General features: G+C 39.5%; 1 protein-coding gene across 2 annotated transcripts in view; it reads left to right on the top strand.

Moving 5' to 3' along the window:
* Positions 1-10,494: 10,494 nt before the first annotated feature.
* The window catches only part of gpm6bb (glycoprotein M6Bb), a 29,832-nt gene continuing 18,922 nt past the window's right edge, over positions 10,495-21,404 (top strand). The window contains exon 1 of one of the 2 annotated variants that reach the window (XM_023951229.2): positions 10,495-10,768. In XM_023951229.2, coding sequence (XP_023806997.1) covers positions 10,765-10,768 — 4 coding nt within the window. In that variant the 5' untranslated portion in view covers positions 10,495-10,764. The remainder of the gene's footprint in view (positions 10,769-21,404) is intronic. The other variant, XM_023951230.2, reaches the window with a different exon arrangement.

The raw sequence follows: 21,404 nt of genomic DNA, 5'->3' as shown, positions 1-21,404 counted from the left end.
TCACCACACCAATGGCTTTTCTGGACATTACGATGTGTCCTCTTCTTTGATGGAGTTAGCATGAAATCACAATTTTGAGGTCGGCAAAACTTGTGTGGCAACACGAGAAAACGGGTTGACAACGCCACCTGGGGCTGCTGAGCCCCAGGAAAATATTTTGAAGTAAGGCAGGTGCAGGTCCTGCTCTAAACCAAGGCAGAGGCTGTGGTTTTGTTTTAAAATATAATTTATTAGGATTCAGTTAAAAACAATGTTAAGAAACCTTTTAATAAAACAATCCTTGATAAAAGTCAGTTAAAAATGTTCTGGAGGAGGAGCTTACCGAGGTGGCTAAAAACAGCGTAAAGACAATGCAAACACCCTTTTGTGAACCACTGCACACGTGAGGGAAACCACACAGCACACTGGGACCCACCACCAGACACAGCAGTCCACCACCTCGGCCTCCTACCTCCTGAAACAAGAATAAAATTGGCAATATCAATAAAAGACACACAATTAAAAATAAAGATTAAAAAGATGATTAGTGTTCCGGGGCGCTGGTAAGCCGCCCAACCACCGCCGATCAGCTGGTGGGAGCCGTCCACAGTCCGGTGAGATGCCGCAGCAACGAGGTCTCCGTGAGCTGGGCGTTCGCTCCAACCGGTTCCGTCGTGGCGGGGGTGGGACCCGGACAGAGAAATCACCGCAAAAACGATAAAAGCAAAGCAGCAGCAGCGGGCTCCACCAATCACCCAGTCAGTGGGGGATATCACCAGGAACCGGAGCGATGCGCTCCGTTCCCATTTCGCCTCCACCCCAGTCACAAGCCCACCGGCTGTACGACCTGGAGTGGTGACATCCACGGCACTGCACTTCCAGGTGCAGGAACCCAGGGAGGCAGTCTCAGGCAGGAATGAGCAGAAGCCAGCTCCGTCCCGCTATATAGGTGGCCTGGTGCTAATTAGCAGCACCAGGACTGGAGTGCCTACACCTGGGAGCCCAATTAACTCATCCTGCTACACTTGGATCAAAAAATTCTAATTAATAAATAAAGAAATAAATGAACGAAATGAGATGCATTCATCTCTAATTGGCGCTAACAGTGTGTCGGGGGGACGATACAGCAGCGAAAAAACCTGCTGGAGACCAGAGGAGAACTATCACAATGTTAATGGCTTCTGGAACACACAGTTTTAATGAAACTTGAAAGATGCCTCATTACCTATAAGCACTCAGTTTAACAGAATGGATACTGAAGTTTGTATTTAATGTGTAAACATTTTTTCAAAAAGTACTGGCTGCGCTTTTTTTTTAAATTGGCAAAAATATTTAGCTCTGTCACAAAATAAATGAGAAATGAATGAAAATATGTAATCAGTTTAGTGGCTCCTCATAAAAATCAGCCATTAAGATTCTATTTCAAGCTTTTGAGTTCTACATCATCCCCCCCACTGAACTGAAGTAATTGATCTGAATGGCTCCTTTAATTTTTCATTGATTATGTTTGACAATTTCTATATTAATCCACCTTAAATTTGTTTTCAATCTTTAGATATTTTAATTTTCATTTGTATTTCTATGATTGTATTGTCATAGTTTATAAATGGGATTCTCCAGCCTCTGCTTGCACACGTTTCCCAATCCAGCAATCGACTCCAAGCAGCTTTGGTTTATAGTTTTCAAAACTGGGGATCTCAAGAGTTCAAAAAGCTGGGAGATGTGAGACGAGCACACAGGCACCTTAACACAAAACTACATGCTTTCATTCCTCAGTCAAAACCAGTGCAGCTGCTTGGATGTGATACCATTCAATAGACACAAGACGCCTGTTATCCAATAAATTCATAATTTCCCTCAGGTACAGTGGAGCTCACCACTTAATCTCACAGTAACACAACAGGAGCCCCGAGAGAAATATAATTTTCAACATTTGTGACAAGAAAAAAAATCACAAAAATGCCTTTTGTTAATTGAAAAATGCCTAGTAATCTGCTGATAAGTGAGCCATGCAGAGGCTCCCTACAGCTTTGGCTTCAACAATGAGCCGTCCAGGTTTGACTCTTGTGAGTGCTCGTCCCAGAGAAGCATTTTGACAAATGAAAAAATGTGATGGGTGTTCAGGTGGTGAGTGAGTGATAAAAAAAAAAGACACAACCCCCCCTGAAAGAAAACAAACGTCTCAACAGGCAAAACCGACAAACATCCGTCAGTTGAGAAATCATGGAAGGAGCTTAATTGCTGGAGCCCCTGCTGATCCCAGCAGGAAACTGCAGAGATTGTGATGGCACACATTCATCACAAAATACACAACGGCACATGACAACTTAAGGTATTAAAAAGTATTGTAGTAAAAAAAATATTATTAAACTACTTTATTATTACTTTGTGTGTTCATCTTTACAATAAATTAACAGATTCTTTAAGTTAAAGTTTAGATACGCTTAATGTTGTAGCTGTTAAAGTCTACGACTACATGTTTAAATAGTCCAGCAGGTGGGCTTTAACCAGATGGAATTGGGGGACGTGGATGCGAGACGAGCCAAAGGGGGGGTCCACGGCCAAAAACAGGAGTAGAAAAAAAGTGTTTCTAGTGGTCTTTTCATTATGAAATATGCCATTTTAGCCATTATTTAAAAATCTGTGTTGTTTTCTTGGACATAGTTTCTGCAGAGCAGTAGGAGTTCATCAGAAATTCAACTCGGCGTTGTGGCCGGGACTGTTGGCGGGGAGTAAGCCTGTGCTCATTTTCCATCATCCATCTGTATTCTCCTGCAATCATACAGCCCCTAAAGACCCTAAGCAAACATCACAGGTGCAACAAAAAGGTTGAGCAGCATTGAGTTTTGAGGCAGATGTCAGCCCACACGAGGAAAACAAAGATGTATTTGGATTTATTTGTCTGGAACTGGAAGCATCGGAATGGAGCAGAGCAGGGCGATTGTGGCTCTCCGTAGTAACTTCTGCGTCACATCTACAAGCTTTTTCCGACTGCATTTTTTGTCTGCTCCTGATTCCCAATGACTTAAAACAGTAAACACTAAGAAATGCAATTTTCTTAACTTTATTGCCTTGAAATGCAAAGAGGCAATTAACACAACTGCAACAAACAAAAACAAGCGTTGAGATAGGGCATATTCCAGTAGACATAAGAGCACATGTAAAAAGTATATATATATATTTATATATATACTCATACATACATGCTTTCACATCCATCTTTTAACACATAGTCACATGTACAAAATAGGGGCATTAGGACGGCGACAATCGTTCAATGACGTGGTAAACCTTTTTCACACACAGTGGTCACTCCCATCCATCATTTTGAAAAAAAACATCATTTTTTATTGTAGTTTGGCAGTCAGATATTCCATCATGTAGACTTAAGCCAATTTAGAGTAATAATCTTTCTTGCAACCATCAGTAAGACATGTAAAATATAACATTGGTCCTTTGTTAGAGAATTTTTGTTAAACAAATCTAAAAGGACTATAAGATGATTCATGGGTAGATCTGTCCTTCTTTTTTTTGTTCTCCCAATTTGGGACAGACCTAAAAGGCATAGAAATACAATTTTAAGCTTAATTTTCTTTATTTTTCTTTATGTATGTCTTCATGAGAAAAATGCTACAAAAACATTTTTAAAAAAAATGCTAAAAACAAAAATTTCGTTTGAGTGGGTCTTTAATTTGTAAAGCTTTCCCAGAGTAAACATGATCAGCTAAACGTCTGTTTTTGAATATTAGGAGTTTGATACTGAACAAAAGGAGATTTTTGAACCACAGCGAGATGGAAGATTTGGAAGATTTTCCAACTATGGTTGCATTGCTACTAGTACAGGTGTGCTGCGTGTTTCACTCTGTGAGTGACTCAAGTAAAAGTCTAAGCCAGAGGTCTGCAACCTGTGGCTCTGGAGCCACATGCGGCTCTTTTAGCCTTCCACTGTGGCTCTTTGATTGAAGAAAATATTTTTTTTGAAAGATTTATGAATTTATGGTTTCTATAACAGTACAAAAACTTTTTGACAAAATATTTTCACCCTACTGAAATGACCTTACATCAAGAGGCCTTGTATTTCCTCCAGAGTGCACACATTTCAAATACTGAAACATTCAAAATATTCAACTATGGTTCAAAAGTTTGAAATTCTTCAAGTTCTATTTATTATTAGGACAAATTTAAAGCTAATTGTGCTATGCTGTAAAATGCTGAGTTTAGTCCAGAGGGAAGAAGATAAATATATATATATATTTGCATGTACTTCATTTTTCCCTTTCAAATGGATCTGAAACCAATGAAGTGATATTTACATTCAGTTTAACATTAGTAAGTAGGAAAAAGGAAGGCTGCCCACTAAAGTACACCTAAAATAATTGGGAAAAAATGCCTTTATTAATTTATACTGTATTACATTTTTCATTGAAGTAAATTTGCTACAGCAGCTGTAGTCCAGGGTGTCTTATTTTTTAAAAGAGTAAAAACCAAAGTAATGAGTAGAATAAAATGCTATCTTCTCTTTGTTTATCCATTTTTTAAAATTTATGTCTAATAAGCTAAAGTTCAGTTATGTATATCATGAAAGAAAGTAACAAAATTACAAAAAAATCTTGATTATTTTCCAGAGGTTTGAAACAAGATTTTGTGGCTCCTACCAAACTGTGGTCAATGAGAAACCAGCCTGTATGGCTCTTTTTGTGTTGAAGGTTGCAGAAAACACTCGAGAATTCTGTAGTTATTGTTGTTTTCTTGCATTTGTTTGTGTAAAGTTCACAAGTTGGTCCACTAGGTGGCAGCAGAGCATTATTGGGAAATTTTCTGAAACTACAACTTTATAACAACTTAGTTTGTTACCAGTGACGCATAATTATGGTGTAAACTCAGCAATAGAAGAACTGAACACACATATCAGATATTTTGAGGAAATACTTTATGGGATAGAAACAAAGGGAGTATGTTTTATTCTGGGATCGATAAACTTTTTTTTGCACGTTTTTTCCTTCTTTTTATGCTTGCGTGAGTTAAGCATTTCGTCTTTGACTTTGTGAGTGTTTCCTTGGGGGAGCTGCAGTCACCCAGCCATTGCTGCAGGCAGAGTCACATGACTGTCTGTGTGGCAACTTTGTTTTTTAATCTCTTTGCTGGATTTTCAAACTGTAGCCACTCCCAACTCGTTTTATTGAAACCAAATAGGGGGCTGCAGATGGATCATACTTTGTTTAAAGTCACTCTTAGTTTTTTTTCTTCCCCAAAGCATTTTGAATACATTTGAAAATATGGCATTAGTATAGGAACTTTTTTGGCTTTACATTTGAGATCTGAGCAATCATTTTAAGATCTTCCAACTCCCAGCTGTGCTGCTTTGTGACTACCCTCCAGAGCCTCCTGGGTGATAAATCACATTAGTGCAGTGCTCCCTTTTATGTTCATATCTCCCCTCGGGTTCCTGCTGTTGGTCCGCTGAACTTTTTCAGGGTCTGCTTTGACTTCCCAGCAATCCGCTTTTTGCTGACCCACAATCCTTCCAAAACTTGACTTTTATTACATTAGGGTAAGCATACAAGTAAGAGATCCATTTAAATGGAGTCCCACATGTAAACAAGACTCAGTTTTATTGGGAAACTAAACCATATAAATCCTTTATAAAACTGTTTGTGAGCTAAACAACATCATTCTTTTCCACTTATTTTTGACTATTAAACCAGATGTTGGTTCCACACAAAACTTCATGTGAGTTCAAAGTCCTGAAAACAGCTGAACTGTTGTTTGTTTCAAAAAGATAAAAACGTGCATTTCTTCAGCTTATTGAATCAGCATCTGAAGATAAGAATGCAAAGTCTCCACTGCATTTTCTCTGGTGTATCTGCCTCTCACTGGATGACTTCTGGCAGTCTGAAGGTAACTTGAGCTTCTTTTTTGAGCTGAGGCACATTTTTGGTGATGTCTTTGGGTGTTTTCAGCCTTTCAACATTAGGTGACCCAGCCAGAATTAATCTAGTTCTGGCTTTTTCCCTTAGTATTGTCGGTCCAGAAGGGACTCCACCTAAGCCATCGAAGGCTTTTTTTTTTAGCTGCTTCTAGGGATTTTCTCTTAACGGGCTCGTTTTAGGTCAAGCTGCATGACGGTCCTCCACATAAACAACCAGCAAGCCTTTGCAACCCACCACAATGGGCTCACAATGTTCCCTCCACCCTGATCTTCCAGCTTCCTGGTACACGTTAACCACATGTCTAAAGTCCTACCAGACAACAGAGAGTTCAAGTACCAGGATAAATTTCCTGAAGTCCAATAAAGCACCAGGCCAGACTTTAATGTGGTAACCACCATGAAAAATGTCGGCCTTCTCAAGTCCATTTGCAGCTCCAAACATTCACGGCCCCACTTGTTCTTGACCTCAGCTCTCATGTCTTTAAGGGCTAAAATGGTACCTCTCATTGCTTTGAGCTTTGTTATAGCATGATGTTGTAAAAGCTCCTAACTCTTCTTGCCCCATTGCCGCAGTGCCAACCACGGTCCTGCACCTCAGCAGGACCCCTGTGCATCACACTACAGCCAGTTCACACCAGGAATCCCACAAGTCCTGCTTTGGAGTCCAGGTAGAGCAGCGTCTCTCCAATGAGTGTGACTCTGAACTCTTTCTTTTAGATGTGTTGTTTCCTCAACACGGAATTCTGCTTTGCTTAGTCTGCGTGGGAATCCCAGCTGCCTACAAAAGGGGATAAAGACTTCCCTTCATCTCCACCAACAACATCTTTTTGTATTGATATAAACACACACAAATGGAACTTACAAAAAGGATGTTGAAGAAGCCTCCAAGAGAAAAATAAATCACACTCGTGATAAAGTTTATAGTCTTCTAAACTACTAAACCATTAAAGAGGGAAAACGTTTAGTCATATCTGTGTGAAAGGCATTTTAACAACCTCTAAAGATCAAAAAAATTATTGATCATCAGAGGTTGAACTCTGGATAGACTGTTTCCCAATGTAGTGGTTATTAGTGACCCTAAAAAACTGATTGGGCATCAACCTTTGTTTTAGGGTGTGATAGATCTTTAAGATTTTATTAAGACTTTTTTTCAGGCATACCTTCAAACACAGGAACCTTACATTAGCTAAACCATATCTATCCAGAGCAATCTGTTGTGGGAATGTAAGATGATAACACCTGATGTATTCGAAATTATTACAAATGACCCTAATGATTATCATATTTTTACACATTTGATACGTTTCTCAACTTTCTTGACATTGCAGAAAGTGTTTTCTTTTTCAGATTTCTTCTCTTACAAATTAAAATCAAGAAATTCTTAACCTTTTTTTTCAGCTGTTCTGAAAAAGAGCAGAATAATTTCAAATCCAGATGGTTTACTGTGCTGCAGAAAAACACAGGCGAGAGATTTTTCAAAGCTTGGGAGATTTTTAAAGAATTTTTTTTTTCCTTTTGATTGATTAATTATATGTTGCATTATAACATAGCACATTTGAAAATGCCTGCAGGCCAAACCAGCTCATAGCTTCTGATTTGGTGCCAGCTTTGGCATTAAACTGCTTCTCATGGTGAGCTCATTCACACAGACCGCCTTTTCTTCTATCATCATTTTGAAACTATACTGGAGTTAGACGCCTTTAACTTTGTCTTTATCATAACTATCTAACTAAACTTACTTTAGATTTATTAAGAAACTTGGCTGTGGTCCTCCCCCATGGGTCGTCTGTGGCCCTGTACCTGACCGTGTACCTCATCTCTGACTCGTCTCTACTCCTGCTCCTAGACTTGGCTGTGGATCCTGCCACTGGCTCGCCTCGCACCCCCAGCTGTACCCCAACTCCATCTGGATGAAGCCCATCTGCTGGACTATTTAAACATGTAGTTGTAGAGTAAGATAAGCTAGTTCTTCTCTAAGAGTTCTGGTACATTGCCTGTCTGTCCTGGGGGAGGATCCCTTCTTCATGCGGACATCCCTCAGGTTTCTTCTTTGTTTCCGGAATCAGTTTTTTTAGGAGTTTTTCCTTACCGCGAAGGAGGTTTTATGGGCAGGGATGCCCAGTTTAATTAGGGCAGTTTAGAATTTTCCGATTGAATTCTATGTATTCATGATCCTTTTGATTTCATATATACTTTACAATTACCGGTACGAGGCCCATTGAGACGACTGTTGTTGTGATATTTGGGCTATATGCAGTACAGACCAAAGGTTTGGACACACCTTCCTATTTATTTGAATGAAAAAAAAAAATGAAAAAAATCTGGGACAGACATAAAGGATCATTTCTCTGAATAAGATAGTTTGATGGAAGCTTAAACTAATCAATCATCTCAGTGAGAAAACAAACGGTCAAGAGTCTGATGAATGCAGAACAGCAAAACTTCTTAAAGGACCTCTTCTGTGATACTAACTTAGTATTGAAACTCATTTTAATCTAACCTTCTAAACTGTTTAGAGTGTGCTGTTCGTTTGTGTCTTTTGAATACCTGCTGACTGCCTGCTGCTGTGGATGCTGTAGCAGCCAGCGCAATGCTGGAACATTCCCATGTAGATTGTCTATTCACCTACTCACATTGCTGTAGCAATGTGCACACACAAAAAAAGCACAAAATGACTGTGGCACTTTGAACTGGTGATAACAAAATTACCCGCTAGACTTCCAAGCCCACATGAGAAAAATGCTTGAACAGCCAAACAGAAGCAAAAATCTTTGTGGCAGGTCAAAATTGCATTTATTGTTTTTTCCTCTTGATTACTCTGAATAGTATTTTAGGTGATGCTTTGCTTGAACCAAAATCGGGTCACTTCTTATTAGAAACTCAATAACATCCAAACCTCTCACTCCTGGTTGTTTTTAATTTGCTCACGTTTCAGAGGTGTTACCCACTGCCTCTTCCAGCACAGAAATACAAACACTCTAGGGGAGAAATGTAAATCAACAGAAAGACGGGGGCTATAAATTCAATGTTTGCATTTTCTGCACTCCAGAATTGTCTTTTAATTTTGAAAGGCACTGGAAGAACAAGAAGCCTTTGTGGAAAGATGGAGAAACTGCAATTTTTAACTAAAATTATTGACACCTGACATAGGGTAAAGCTGCTGATGCTTTGTCTTTAATCCTACTTAATCCAGAATAGTACATTATAGTCAGCATAGTGTTACTTTGCTCAGTTGTTAGAAACACAGACATAGTTTTTGTTCCAGAGAATAACAAACTGCATCCACTGCTGTAGGGTCAAAATTGTAACTTTTTGCTAAAAAATAAATGAAAGAATTAAGAAATTGGTTAAAAAATTAGAAGATATTACTCAAAAACTCAAAAACAAACTTATTTTTAGCTTTTTGGCAAAATGTGTCAGGAGTTGACAGATCAGATGTTCACAGTTGGGCTTTTTTTCATTTGTCACATTGGGAATTTGCCCTGTTTGACCGTAAAACAAACCACGGAGATTTCCCTATATTTTTTTATTTTGCAGGGAACTAAAATAATGGATTGGATCAGGGGATGCTCTGACCTCCTTGGATACCAGATACTAACATGAGTGGATGGATATTGGCATTTCTCCTTGAAGACTTTCCAGCTTTGTGTCACCACCCACAGAAGCAGAAGAATTTAAGATAAGATTCAAATCAGAAAGCTCAAGCAAACACGCAGGCAAGTTTTCACAAAAAGTGATATGTAGGGTTCAAATACAAACATTCCAGACCTAAAGCTCTGAGTTCCTCCCTGAATTCATTTTGTTCAAATGTTCCTGCTCTTTGGTAACAACCTTTTTGGATCATTTATGAAATTTTTGAATGTGAAACGATTTTGTTCTTCCTTATGTTACTTGTGTCTGTTGTTTATCTCCTTTTACTGCATTGTTTTTATTTTCAGTTTGTTTACAAAGTTATAAATACTTGTCACTACTTTTGACACATTTTGCCCCTCTTTAATTAAGCTTTATTTAGCCAATGCAATTTTTTTAATGCTTCACTTTTACCGCATATTTTGCATCCATGTTGGTAATTTATTGGCTCATTTGTAACCTGAAGGAATTTTGTGGTCATTCAATAAAACTTTAAGGCTGTTATGGATTTCACTTTGGTCGATCGACAAATCTTTATGGTTGATTTGTCTTCCATTTAGCTAGATTTATTGTACATCTCTTGTTGCAATTTTTTTTTATCTTGTTTTGATCATTCAGCTTGTTGAAATTTGTGGCTATTTGGGGAGTAAGATAGATGCATTTTTTTATGATAAATCATACTTTTGGGATAAGATAAGAGGCCAAGTGACAAGGAGTCAGGGGGCTCCTGGGTCTGTTCCCAGTATTCAATAATATTTCCATGAACAGTTTGACTTGAAAACAAGGAGAAAATAAAAGTTTGAAATGAATTTAATTTTTAAAGAGTCATTTTACAAGACATAATGGAGCCAACATGGAACCTCAGAGTGTTTCTGACTAAAGTTCATTTCTCTGCTCAGGTTGTTGCGACAACGCTGGCGCGTCAATTGTGTTATGAAGGACTCTGATGGGATTAGAGGTGATGAGTAAACTTCTTGACGAGGACTGAGGAGGTGAGGAAGGAGGAGGCAGGATGAACGATCCTCCCATCATCTAATCCCCCTCCGTGGTGACGTCAGGCTGTCCGCCTCCACAGGGACGCGGCGGAGCGCGCGCCGAAGCAGCCTGCAGTCAGCGTGCAACCGAGGACGCGTCACCAGCCGAGCTGCGCATCAACTTTCCAGCTGGTCGCTTTTTAACTTGCTGGTTTTTCTTTTTTTGGAAACTCCTGAGACGCAAATAAAAAAATGGGTAAGTTTAAACATGAAATGCTGCTGTAGCTGTATGGATTATTGCATGACAGCGCGCGCCGCTCCAACTTTTGGAGCGCGCAGATTTGTTCCACGGCAGTGAACTTTTACTACTTGTTGAAGAGCTGCAGAAGCAGATCGCTGACCTGACCCGGTTTCAGACGAATCGGCATTAGATCAGCCTGCCGAAGCAACTCGAAGAGCGATTAGGGAGATTATGGAGATTCCTCCAGTCAACTCGGAACGAGTCAGTCTGCGGAGGTGTTAAGTCCAGGTCAGCCAGCCTGCCTGTTGCCTCCTCTGCACCGCCTCAAGCTCAAACTGCCACAATCAATCAAATCAAGTAATAACAAAAAGGTATCTCGCAAGTATTGCAGCCCGTTTCATAATCAATGTCATTGTTTGCCGTCCTCACTGATTGATGATCACGTGAGCGTCATGGTGAAAGGCTGGTATCCAGCTCCGCCTGCTTTCTGATCAAAAATCGCTGAATCCTGCACACAGGTTTTATAAAAAAGCCCTTTAAATGACTGTTGTGACCCTGCAGTGTGAGGAGGATTTAGGTGCTGTGGATATTCATTGAGCTTCAAATGACTCACAATGAAGGATGTCAAATTTGATCAAGTACTTAAAAAAAAAAAGTACTTTTTTCATTTTTGAATGTGGTCTTTGACATTATGCTCTGTCTGCTTCAGTGAAATTGAGGTTAGGGATGAACATTGTGTGAGAAAGTGTTCCAATGCTCATTAATTTGCCCTGGAACACACACAGAAGGTCTTTGTGCTCCTAATTTGAGGCTGTTTCTTTGTGTGACTTCGGCAGCTCTTAATGTGGAGGGAGAACTTTTCTGGATTGCAAGTTTTATAGCGGATGTCCCGTGTTAGTTATTCCCCAAAGACTGTTATTCACTGTCTCACAGCGGATATTCATCTGAATAGCAATGGAGTTTTGTGCATTGTTCATTTGCTTAAAACTCCCATTTCATTCAGACATTCTGTGAGGCCTTCTTATGAAAAGCATCTTTTTGAACATCAGGATCATGTTTAAATAGAGGTTGACATATCACTGTAAACCAGCTTTTTGTTACCCGAGCCCCAAACAATGCGGAAATCAGATGTAGAGAAATGAAAATAAAAATCCCTTCTTATCAAACTTACATTTGACTCATGTTTATGGGACTTTTTCCATGAATAAGACACAACTTGGTCCCAGAGCTTCTCCTCCGTTCGTGTTTGGAATGAATTTACAGCAAATTGGTCTGAGTGAATGCTGAGGGAGGATAACCTAACTTCAGCCCACCGAAGTCTTTTGATGTTTGTTCTGTGAACCCAGCTTCAGATCCACTTATCATTCAGCCCGGTGTTTGCGGAACATGTTGGCATGAAGAGCATTTTCTTTCAGTATTGTGGTCATGCACACACGGGGCAAAAGGTCAACTTAACAGAGTTCTTTCATTTTTTTCAGCTGAAATTCATGTCAGTTGAGTGCATTTTGGGGAAAAAAGGGAAATTGATAGGAAACTGAGCTGTTCAAATCCTGCAAAATAGTCAAGGACGTTGGCTATGTCCGAATTCCCTCTCTACTCCCTAACCCCTGAAATACTATCTAGTACAGGGCTATCTAGTGCCCTAGATTTTAATGGATATTTTATAAAAAATTGAAGCTACATTTATTTTTTCAATTGAAAACGTGAAAAAAAAAAAACCACTGCATCGTGGTCTATATATGCCAATCTAGTGAGCTTTGATGCTCAATAGTTTTTCGCAGAGACTTCTGGGAAATTTCTAGGATACTGGATTCAGACGCACCAAAAAACAAAGCTGATTGTCCTATATATTGCACAAAACTGCGAGTAAAGATGGAATTTAGACAGAGCCATTGTTGTTTTTATTTGAGATGAATCCAAATCACAAAAGCTATAGCGCCATTCTTCCTCATGGAAACTCATACAGTTGTCCTTCTTCAAATGTCCACAAGGGAATCAATCATTTAGGTTGGAACCAATAAAAGAAATCCAAATATTACACAAAAAAGGCACAAGAATGACCCAATTGAACAAAATTCAGAGGTTCTTATTTTTCCAATGTCACTTATTTCTGGTGTATCTTAGCAAGGATGTCTGGAAAGTGTTGCATCAGGAATGGCTGTCACCGACTCACTTGGTGAACCTTGTGCGTTTTGACCCCACATCCTGAGCCTGACAGGAGGAAAGACTCGTGGCTGCTGAGGCAGATGTGGCTTGGTACTCTCAGAATCGATAGCTCGTCGACAAAAACAAAGCCAGGTAGTTGATTTCCTACTTTTGCTTGACTTGTGATTATTTTGCTCCAAAGCAAACTGGAGGTCAAAGTCTTGAGTTGAAGATACAAGAGAAAAACAGAAGCCTGATCCATGCGTATTTTTGTTTTTTGTGGACTATAACCTTCATGTACAGCCTAAGCTCTTCTTTAAAGTCCCACTCTGATCATCTTTTGAGAAATTTTAAAGGTGTTCCCAGTGGTCTTTTAACTATGATGATGCCATTTTTAATCAAAGTCCCCCAAAACTGTGTTGTTTTCTGGGACACAGTTTCTGCAGAGCAGCAGCAGTTCATTATAAATTCACCTCTCAGGTGGGCGGGACTGTTGGCACGAAACAGTCTCGCCTCCCCCTGCCCGCCAGCCAAAACTGAAAGTTTTCTGTTTATGTGCTCTCACACAAGTTTACAGCCCCTCACCCCCCCACCTAACATTACAGTCATGTACAAGTGAATGCATCAGAATGGAGTGGAGCAGGGAGCTTGTGATCCACTCAGCACATTTCTATGTTAAGAAAACGATCTTTTTCAATCTGCATTTTTTTCGCCTGATCCTGATTCATAACGGTTTGAATAAAGAAATACTCAGAAATGCAACTTTAGGCATAATTGTCTTTGAACATGTCCTCCTTCATCAGAAATATGCCACAAGAACATGTTAAAAACACAATTTTGATTGGAGTGGATTTTTAATTGTCCATAAATTAATATCCTTCATAATGAGGTAGCCATTGTTACAATTGCAGCATTTCTGGGCTTCTTTTCATTTGGCGAAAGAAAAAACTGTGTACGACAGCAAAGTCCCACTCTGTACTTTCTAAAAGGAAACATGCTACAGTTCAGCGAAGACCTAATTTATCTCCAGCTGTCCCTCCTCCTCCTCCTGCTCCTCTCTTTTAGGGGTTCTCTCCTCTTCAGTGTGTTTCTCCTTGCAGGTCTGCTGAAGCATGCCTGTAAATTTGCAGAGTTAATAACTTTGCAGAAAAAAGATAGAGAAGCACTGATTATGGTTAGTTGAGAGAAGGAAGGCGATATTTCTGCGTGGGGATGCTTGCTTAAGCATGTGCCCCAACTGTGACAAAAGCCTAGGGACACAGAATGAAGAGCGTGGGGACGTGACCGTCTGCCACAGAAAGAGGATGACATTTAAATGTTCCCGCTTTGAGCAGAAAAATGAACTTTGATGACAAACAGAAGCAGCTGATTGTCTGTTGGATAAATAAAGCTGTGATACAGTCTGGCCTTTGTTGTTTGTAGACGTTAGAGTGGCCGTGTTTAGCAGGAAAACACGGACCTGCACAAGTTGATCTTTAGTTTTGCTCTTGGAGCTGCCATTCGTTCATGCTCGCTCAGTGGGGATGGCTGCATCAGTGCTTTGTTCACAGTCAAATGATTGTTCCAGAGGGCCTGCGGGAAATAATGGGTATGGGTCATCAAAGACACGCTGCAGCTGATGAACATTTACTCAGTGATCCAACATGGATTTTTCTGCCCACTGTGCAGCACTTTCCATAGCATGCCAATGAAAGCAGCACTCTGATATCCTGTTGATTAGGATAAAGCAGGTTGATGCAACTTGATGCATGTAGAGTTAAATAATGCTCTACAAGTGCACTGTAGCAGAGGAGCTCGCACTAACCAAAGCCTTCAATCTGTAGAGGATGGGATGTGAGAACAGGAAACCTGGGATCTCCTCAAGGCTTCTTTAAAGACCCACTGCGATGAAAACTGTGTTTTGGTGTTTACACATGTTCTTGTACATTAGGAAAAATAAGCCCAAAATTGCACTTCTGAGTATTTCTTTATTTAAAGTTTAGTGAATCAGCAGTAGATGGAAAAAAAAGCAGTTAAAAAAAGATCGTATTCCCATTTTAATGCATCCACTTTTAGACAAATGGATCCATGTATGTCTTGCTTTTCCTCATCTGAGCTGGAATCTGGATCAAAACTGTACAGCTGGATAGCTCAAATACTGCTTGTCATTTTTGTTGTACTGGTAATGTTAGGTTGGGTGTTAGGTGTGAGGGGCTGTAAACAAAGAGAGAGAGTAAACGGATACATGATGGGAAGGGAAGGGTTTACTTTATGCCAACAGTCCCTCATGTAACTCAGAGATGAATTTCTAATGAACTACTGCTGCTCTGCAGAAACTGTGTCACAGGTGTTTGGATTTTTAATCACAATTATGCCATTTTAAATATAAAAAGTAAAAGCCCTTAAAATATTTTTTCAGATGTAACCACTGATTTGTTTTTGAGAATGAAAAGAAGTCCAAAAAGCCTTTGGATGTGTGGATATTCAGACTTCTCTTCTCAGGATGAAACCTCTGTACTTGAAGAGCATGTCGATGACAGTTGTGTCAGTCAGTAGAAAGGAATGCTTAATATAGCCCACAACAGAGCTGATTAGTTTAAGCTTCTTCCTGTTGACTTTTATAGATTTTGAACTATTGCAGGCTCTTTTGTCTATTGTTGAAGTCATTTAAAGAGGCTACAGACGATTTAAACGTTGCTCTCTGATACCAGACTGGGTCTGTAGTCCTACATAAACCGCATCCATGTCTGTCTGTATGTGGATTTAAAAAGCCACATCCCTGAAGTTCAAACCTTTGAACAAAAATGACTGGGAAAGAAACAAAGATGCACAGTCAAAAGCTTTTAGCCATACGTGTTGCTCTGCATCCTTGCACAAAGCAGATTCAAATTGTCAGGAATCGGTATTTCTTTCTTGTCTTGCAGTTTTTTGTTGTTGCTTGGTGCAAGTACGACTGAATAAATGATGAGGAAAATGCACCACATTCCACTGATTTGATTAGGTCACCTGCTGACTTTTATATTTGCTTTTAATTAAATCTGCACTTAATAACCAGTTGAGCTGTATTTTTTGCATTATTTTATGGGTTAACATATATAAAATAGTAAAATAAATACAAATAAAATTTAAAATAATGTGTGGTTAAAATAACAGACTTGATGGTCATTATTAATTTTTAATTATTATTATTATTTTACAATAACTTTTTTTTAAATAACAATGTTCTGTTAGTTTTAATGTAAGAATCTAATCCACAGAATCCAATTCGTATACAAGTTTATTTGTTAACTTTACATCACTGGTTGTGTGAAAACTGTTCCTATAGCAATTTTTGGGATGAATTGATTCAGTGATTTGGCAGCGATGCACAGAAATAATTTTTAAAGAGATTTCTGTGTTCAGATTAGATAACCTAAATATACTCTGAACATGTTGGAGCTACTTTGTGACATCGACTCCCGCAGTTGGAGCATTTTAAATGCCGTGTTTACACAGTAACCGGGGCATTGCAGGGGCATTTGGAGGAGTTGGGGAGGAGACGGCGCAGGATGTAGTGATGCATGGCTGAACGTGCAGGTTTAAAAGCTCAAGGATAAACACTGGTTTTATTACAAAGGTTTGAGCTGCTCTTCACAAGGCATGAAAGGATTTTTAACTGATGAGAAAAAGCCCCAGCCTGTTTAACTTCTTGATCTTTTTGGTCATAACGTGCATAACAAAAAGTCATCCTGTTCCATCATTAGACTTTTGCTGTGCATAGATTATCTCATAGGTTTTTTTGGGGGGGGGCATTCATTCGGATCTTTTTGGGGCTGCAGAACCAAATTATTTTGGTAAAATGTAATCTTACAGCTGTACTGATGGATCTGCGCTGATGTTTGGGTCTGATGTATGGAGTTGTCTATTAGAGGGAAAAAAACCTAAACAGGTTATTTTCAGAGAAAATATGTTTTAATTTCACAATTATTTCACTTAAAACTATTTTTTTCTGCCTTCATTTATTGTGCTTCCATAAACTTTGATAGTGAAAATAGAAAATGTTTGGATTTTTTGTTGTGTGAATTCCTTTGCTGTCCATTGCTTGTGCAACCTTAGCCACGGTCAAATGACTTAGAAATAAGTCTACAATTCTTACTCTATTGGCAGATTTTCTTTAAATATGCAGAACCAAGAGTTCTTATTTTCAGAAAAAATTCTAAGATACGTTTTCTTAAACTAAGATTATTTTGTTGCTGAAAAACTTTCTTGATAAGCTTTTTTTTTTTTAAACAAGGACTTTTTACTTTCTTAAAAATTCCTTTTTGCAGTGTAGCAGTTGCCTATAAGACTTTGCACAAGTGAGGATCTTTGTAACCTAAATTAGGCACCGTTGCACAAGCAGGACTTCAAAATCATTGCTGACATGCTTCCATCTTGTGTAAATGCTCACTAATCTGCACTAAAGTAAACTAAAAATTTTCTTTGAATGAGGTACTTGTTGCAAACTCCAATTTCTCATATTTTATCATCAGACTGTTTGTGTTCTTGTTTTAATCTATTATTTCCTTCTATGGAAAAAGAAAAAAAGAATGCAGATTTTATTTCCAGATTCGGAAAGATTTGAACAGAAAGTGAACCAGAAGCCTGAAGTGACCGCAGCTCACATGTAGAAATACTTAAGTGAGCTGGGAAGAAATAAAGGGGCCTCTAGCTTATTCCCCAGTAAGATCCTCTGTCTGTGGTGAGAGTAGAATGCATTAGTCTGCTTTTCAACAGTAGGAGTCTATAGGATTGAGCTGTTGGCTGCGAGCCCACGGAGTGTATTCAACCCTCCACAGATAGGTCTTTGTCCACAGCCTTTAAACGCAGCTGCTAAACAACCCTAAGACAAAAGCATCTGGGGTACCCCGGCACACCAATGAGGAATGGTCTCCATATGAAGAGCTGTGCCAGACAGCCTGGGATCCCTGGGCTGCGGCCAAATTCAACACTTGGGAAGAATTAGGCAGCAATTTAAATGAATATCTACACCAAGCCTCTCATGACCGCTTGCACTCCACGGTGTCTAGAAATGTTTGCAAAAACCCCGTTGAGGATCTTCAGCCTCGGGCATCGGCATGGTTGACACGAGACGCTGGAAATGATGACTCATCGTCACTCCTCTTGCTGTGCTGTGGACCCACATCATAACAGTTATAGGAGTCACTTCGTCTTTCCAGTTAAATATTTTCTGTCCAAGAGGTATTAAAAGTTATTTACCTCCAGAGCAAAATCCAATACAAAAAAAGATCCATTTACATTTTTCACGCTGATGAAAATCTGCAATAAAAAAAAAAAAACTGGCTAGACTGACATTCATTTGCATAAGATGCACTGAAAGATATATATAAAAACATTTGAATTTTGAACCAGGCGAGAGGCTTGAACCGCATGCACATATGTTTTTTTTGTTGCTCAGTGTGGGTTCACTACAGGAGAAAAGAGAAATACCAGCTCAGGGAAGAGGAAATCCCAGATGTTTCTGTCTGAAAAACATGTTGGCCGCGTAAGCCACACGCAGACCAGGGCGCAGATCAGCTCACTGTATAAGTATTGTAACTGCACCACTGAGAGGCCTCGTAAGTCTCTTTGGCTTTTGGCCTCTGCACTATGAGAAAACAATACGGTGAAAGCTGAAATTCTGTAAGAGAGCAGCTCATGGACTGTGTGAATACTGCTTTATATTCTGGATTTTATCTGTGTAAATTCTGAGTATCTTAAAGTCCCACCCCGATCATCTTTTCATCTATTTCAAATCATTCCCAGTGGTCTTTTTATTATGATTTTTACCCTTTTAGGCAAAATCAAAACATCTGTCTGGTTATAGGGCACAGTTTCGGCAGAGCAGCAGGAGGTAATTAACAATTCTCCTCTAAATCGGTGTGGAGTGAGCCTGCCTTCATATCCCATCATCCCTTTGGTTACAAGCTCTCCCACATACCTAGAGCTATAAACGCCAAGCTAACATTACCAGTGCAAAAAAATGGCAAGCAAAATATAAACTGTAATATTCTCAGTTACAAGACATCCACAGCGCTTGGACTAATCAGTGTGGTCACTGCAGTTTCAACTTCAGGACCAGGTGGTTCGGTTGCAGATGCACTTGTGGCTAGTCACCCAGAACTGTTCAAAGGCATCGGGAAACTGAAAAACTTTCAGGTGAAGCTTCACATAAATCCTGACATCAGACCCACAATACAACCACATCGACGTGTACCCTTTCATATTCGAAAGAAAGTGGACGAAGAGCTTTACAAACTTGAGGCAGATGACATCATTGAGGATGTTACTGGACCAACACCAAACATGTCACACAAATGTGAACACCACATAAACAAGGAAACTAAATACATGGATCTAGTCGTCTACAAGTGGATGCATCAGAATGGAGAGGAGCAGGGAGCTTGTGGCACCACCAATTGTAGATTTTATGCAACAACTGCAAATTTTTTCCAACTGCATTTTTTTCGTCTGCTCCTTATTCACAACGATGAGAATGAACAAATACTCAGAAATGCCATTTTGAGCTAAATTTTCTTTATATATGTCCTCCATCATCAGAAGAAGGCCACAAGAACATCCTAAAACACAAAGAACACCAATTTAATTTAGTAAAACATTTTTGTTTGTTTTGAAATGAGTCTTTTCACAGTAAGAGTCGTTTTTTGTCTTAGCCTTTGCATGCACTGGTCACTGAGGATGTCATTATTTAGATGCCAAATGATGGGACCATAAATCTGTCAAAGGATTTCCCTAAAAACAAGCAGTAAAGGGACGAGTGTCCATCCTTTTCCCGTGTTTGTCACATGTCGAGCAGGTTGTGAGTGCAGGAAACAAATGAATCGATGCAGGGAAGATGAACCTCAATGCCCAGGATCCAATTCCAGGATGTGGGAGACACCAGAGGAGCCTAGTGCAACAATGGCATTAAAGTAATATAGGTATTACCCCCTCTGCTGCCACAGAGCTGACCCTTTCTGACTTGGAGGGGTCTACCCAGCTTTGGTGAGCGGGGCTCCATCTCATAAGGTTTGGAAGTCGCCGGAGGGTTTGTTAGGGGTTAAAGTCTGAGGTTAAGGGTGAGAGGTTGGGAGTGTGATGCAGCGGACAATAGGACAGACGGGGGAGAAAGCAATCCCAGCAGCTGAGATGGAGGGGAGGGGGGTATATGGGAAGGTGAGGGGTGCTCATGGGAAGAAAACCCAAGATAAGCCATAGAGCCACGTCTGCTGTCTCTGCGCTTCATTATATCTCTATTGTCTGGATGTGTTCACATGTCTTCATGCCGAGCAACAAGTGGTTCTCCAAACTCTATTTGCTGTTCAGGCAGCTGCACTTTGGAGGCTTTATCTGTGTGGAGTGGACATTTATCCATCCACTGTTTGATTTCTTCTTTAGAATGTCGTGCAGAAGATTTATCTTACGAAAACACAACAGCAGCACCTTCAGAGCAAATTGCTTGGGTCAGGCGAGGATCCATTCATTTGACTTAAGAATGGTGTCATGTACTTAAAAGTAAAAACTCTCTGTTTGCTTTCCAATCACTCTCCTCTCAACAGAGGAGGCAATTCAGTGGTCTTGTTGCTGAGCTCCTTATAAATATGCTTACATGGGAAGGTATTATCTTTAAAGGATTAACAACTCTAAAAGAGGACAGCTGTGATTTCATTTCAGTTATAGTAAATGCCTGTCATACATTGTTTTAATGTTAGGTAGTTCCAGTTTGTGATTTTGTTTGATTTTTTTTTTTTTTTATGTTGAAACTAAAAAGTAAGTAAGTAAGATTGGATCCACTCCAATCAAATTTGTGCTTTTGGTGTTTTTAACGTGTTGCCTTTTTCTGATGATGCAGGACAAATATTAAGAAAATTAAGCTCAAATTAGCCTGTTTGAGTATTTCTTTCTTCAAATTGTGGTGAATTAGGAGCAGACTACAAAATGCGTTTGAAAATGATCGTATTTGTGTCAAAGAAAGCTCCGCTCCATTCTGATGCATCCAACTTGAAGACGACTTGTCCTAGCTGGCAGCTGGTTCTAAACTGTACGACTGGATAGCTCCTGTATTGCCCGCCGTTTTAGTTGCAGCAATCACATCAATAGGGAGGGGAATGGAAACAGGGTTGCTCAGCAACAACTGCCCCCCCCCCACCATAACTCAGAGGAAATTTTGCAGTGAACTACTGCGGCTCTGCAGAAAATATGTCCTAGAAAACGACACAAGTTTTTATTTTATTTTTTAAATTTGGCTAAATATCATAGTTAAAAGACCACGAGGAACACTTTTAAAAAGGATCAAAAGATGATGAGAGAGGGTCCTTAGAAGGGCAAAGTCCTCACATATTGAGCTTAAAAATGTATACAAATAACTTAAAAGACATTTACTACTAAACTAAATCTTTCTGTAACACTCATAAGACTTTCCTGTTATTTAGATAAAAATTAGAGAAATATGTATCTTTGATCTATAAACATGAATTTACTTCACAAACTACTATTAGACTAATTTTCT

Source organism: Oryzias latipes, chromosome 21 (assembly GCF_053564925.1).
Source record: "Oryzias latipes strain Hd-rR chromosome 21, Olatipes_Hd-rR_3.1".
In the NCBI taxonomy this organism is placed as follows: Eukaryota; Metazoa; Chordata; class Actinopteri; order Beloniformes; family Adrianichthyidae; genus Oryzias; species Oryzias latipes.
The sequence above is the reverse complement of the archived record's forward strand: the minus strand, read 5'-3'. Positions and strand labels throughout refer to the sequence as shown.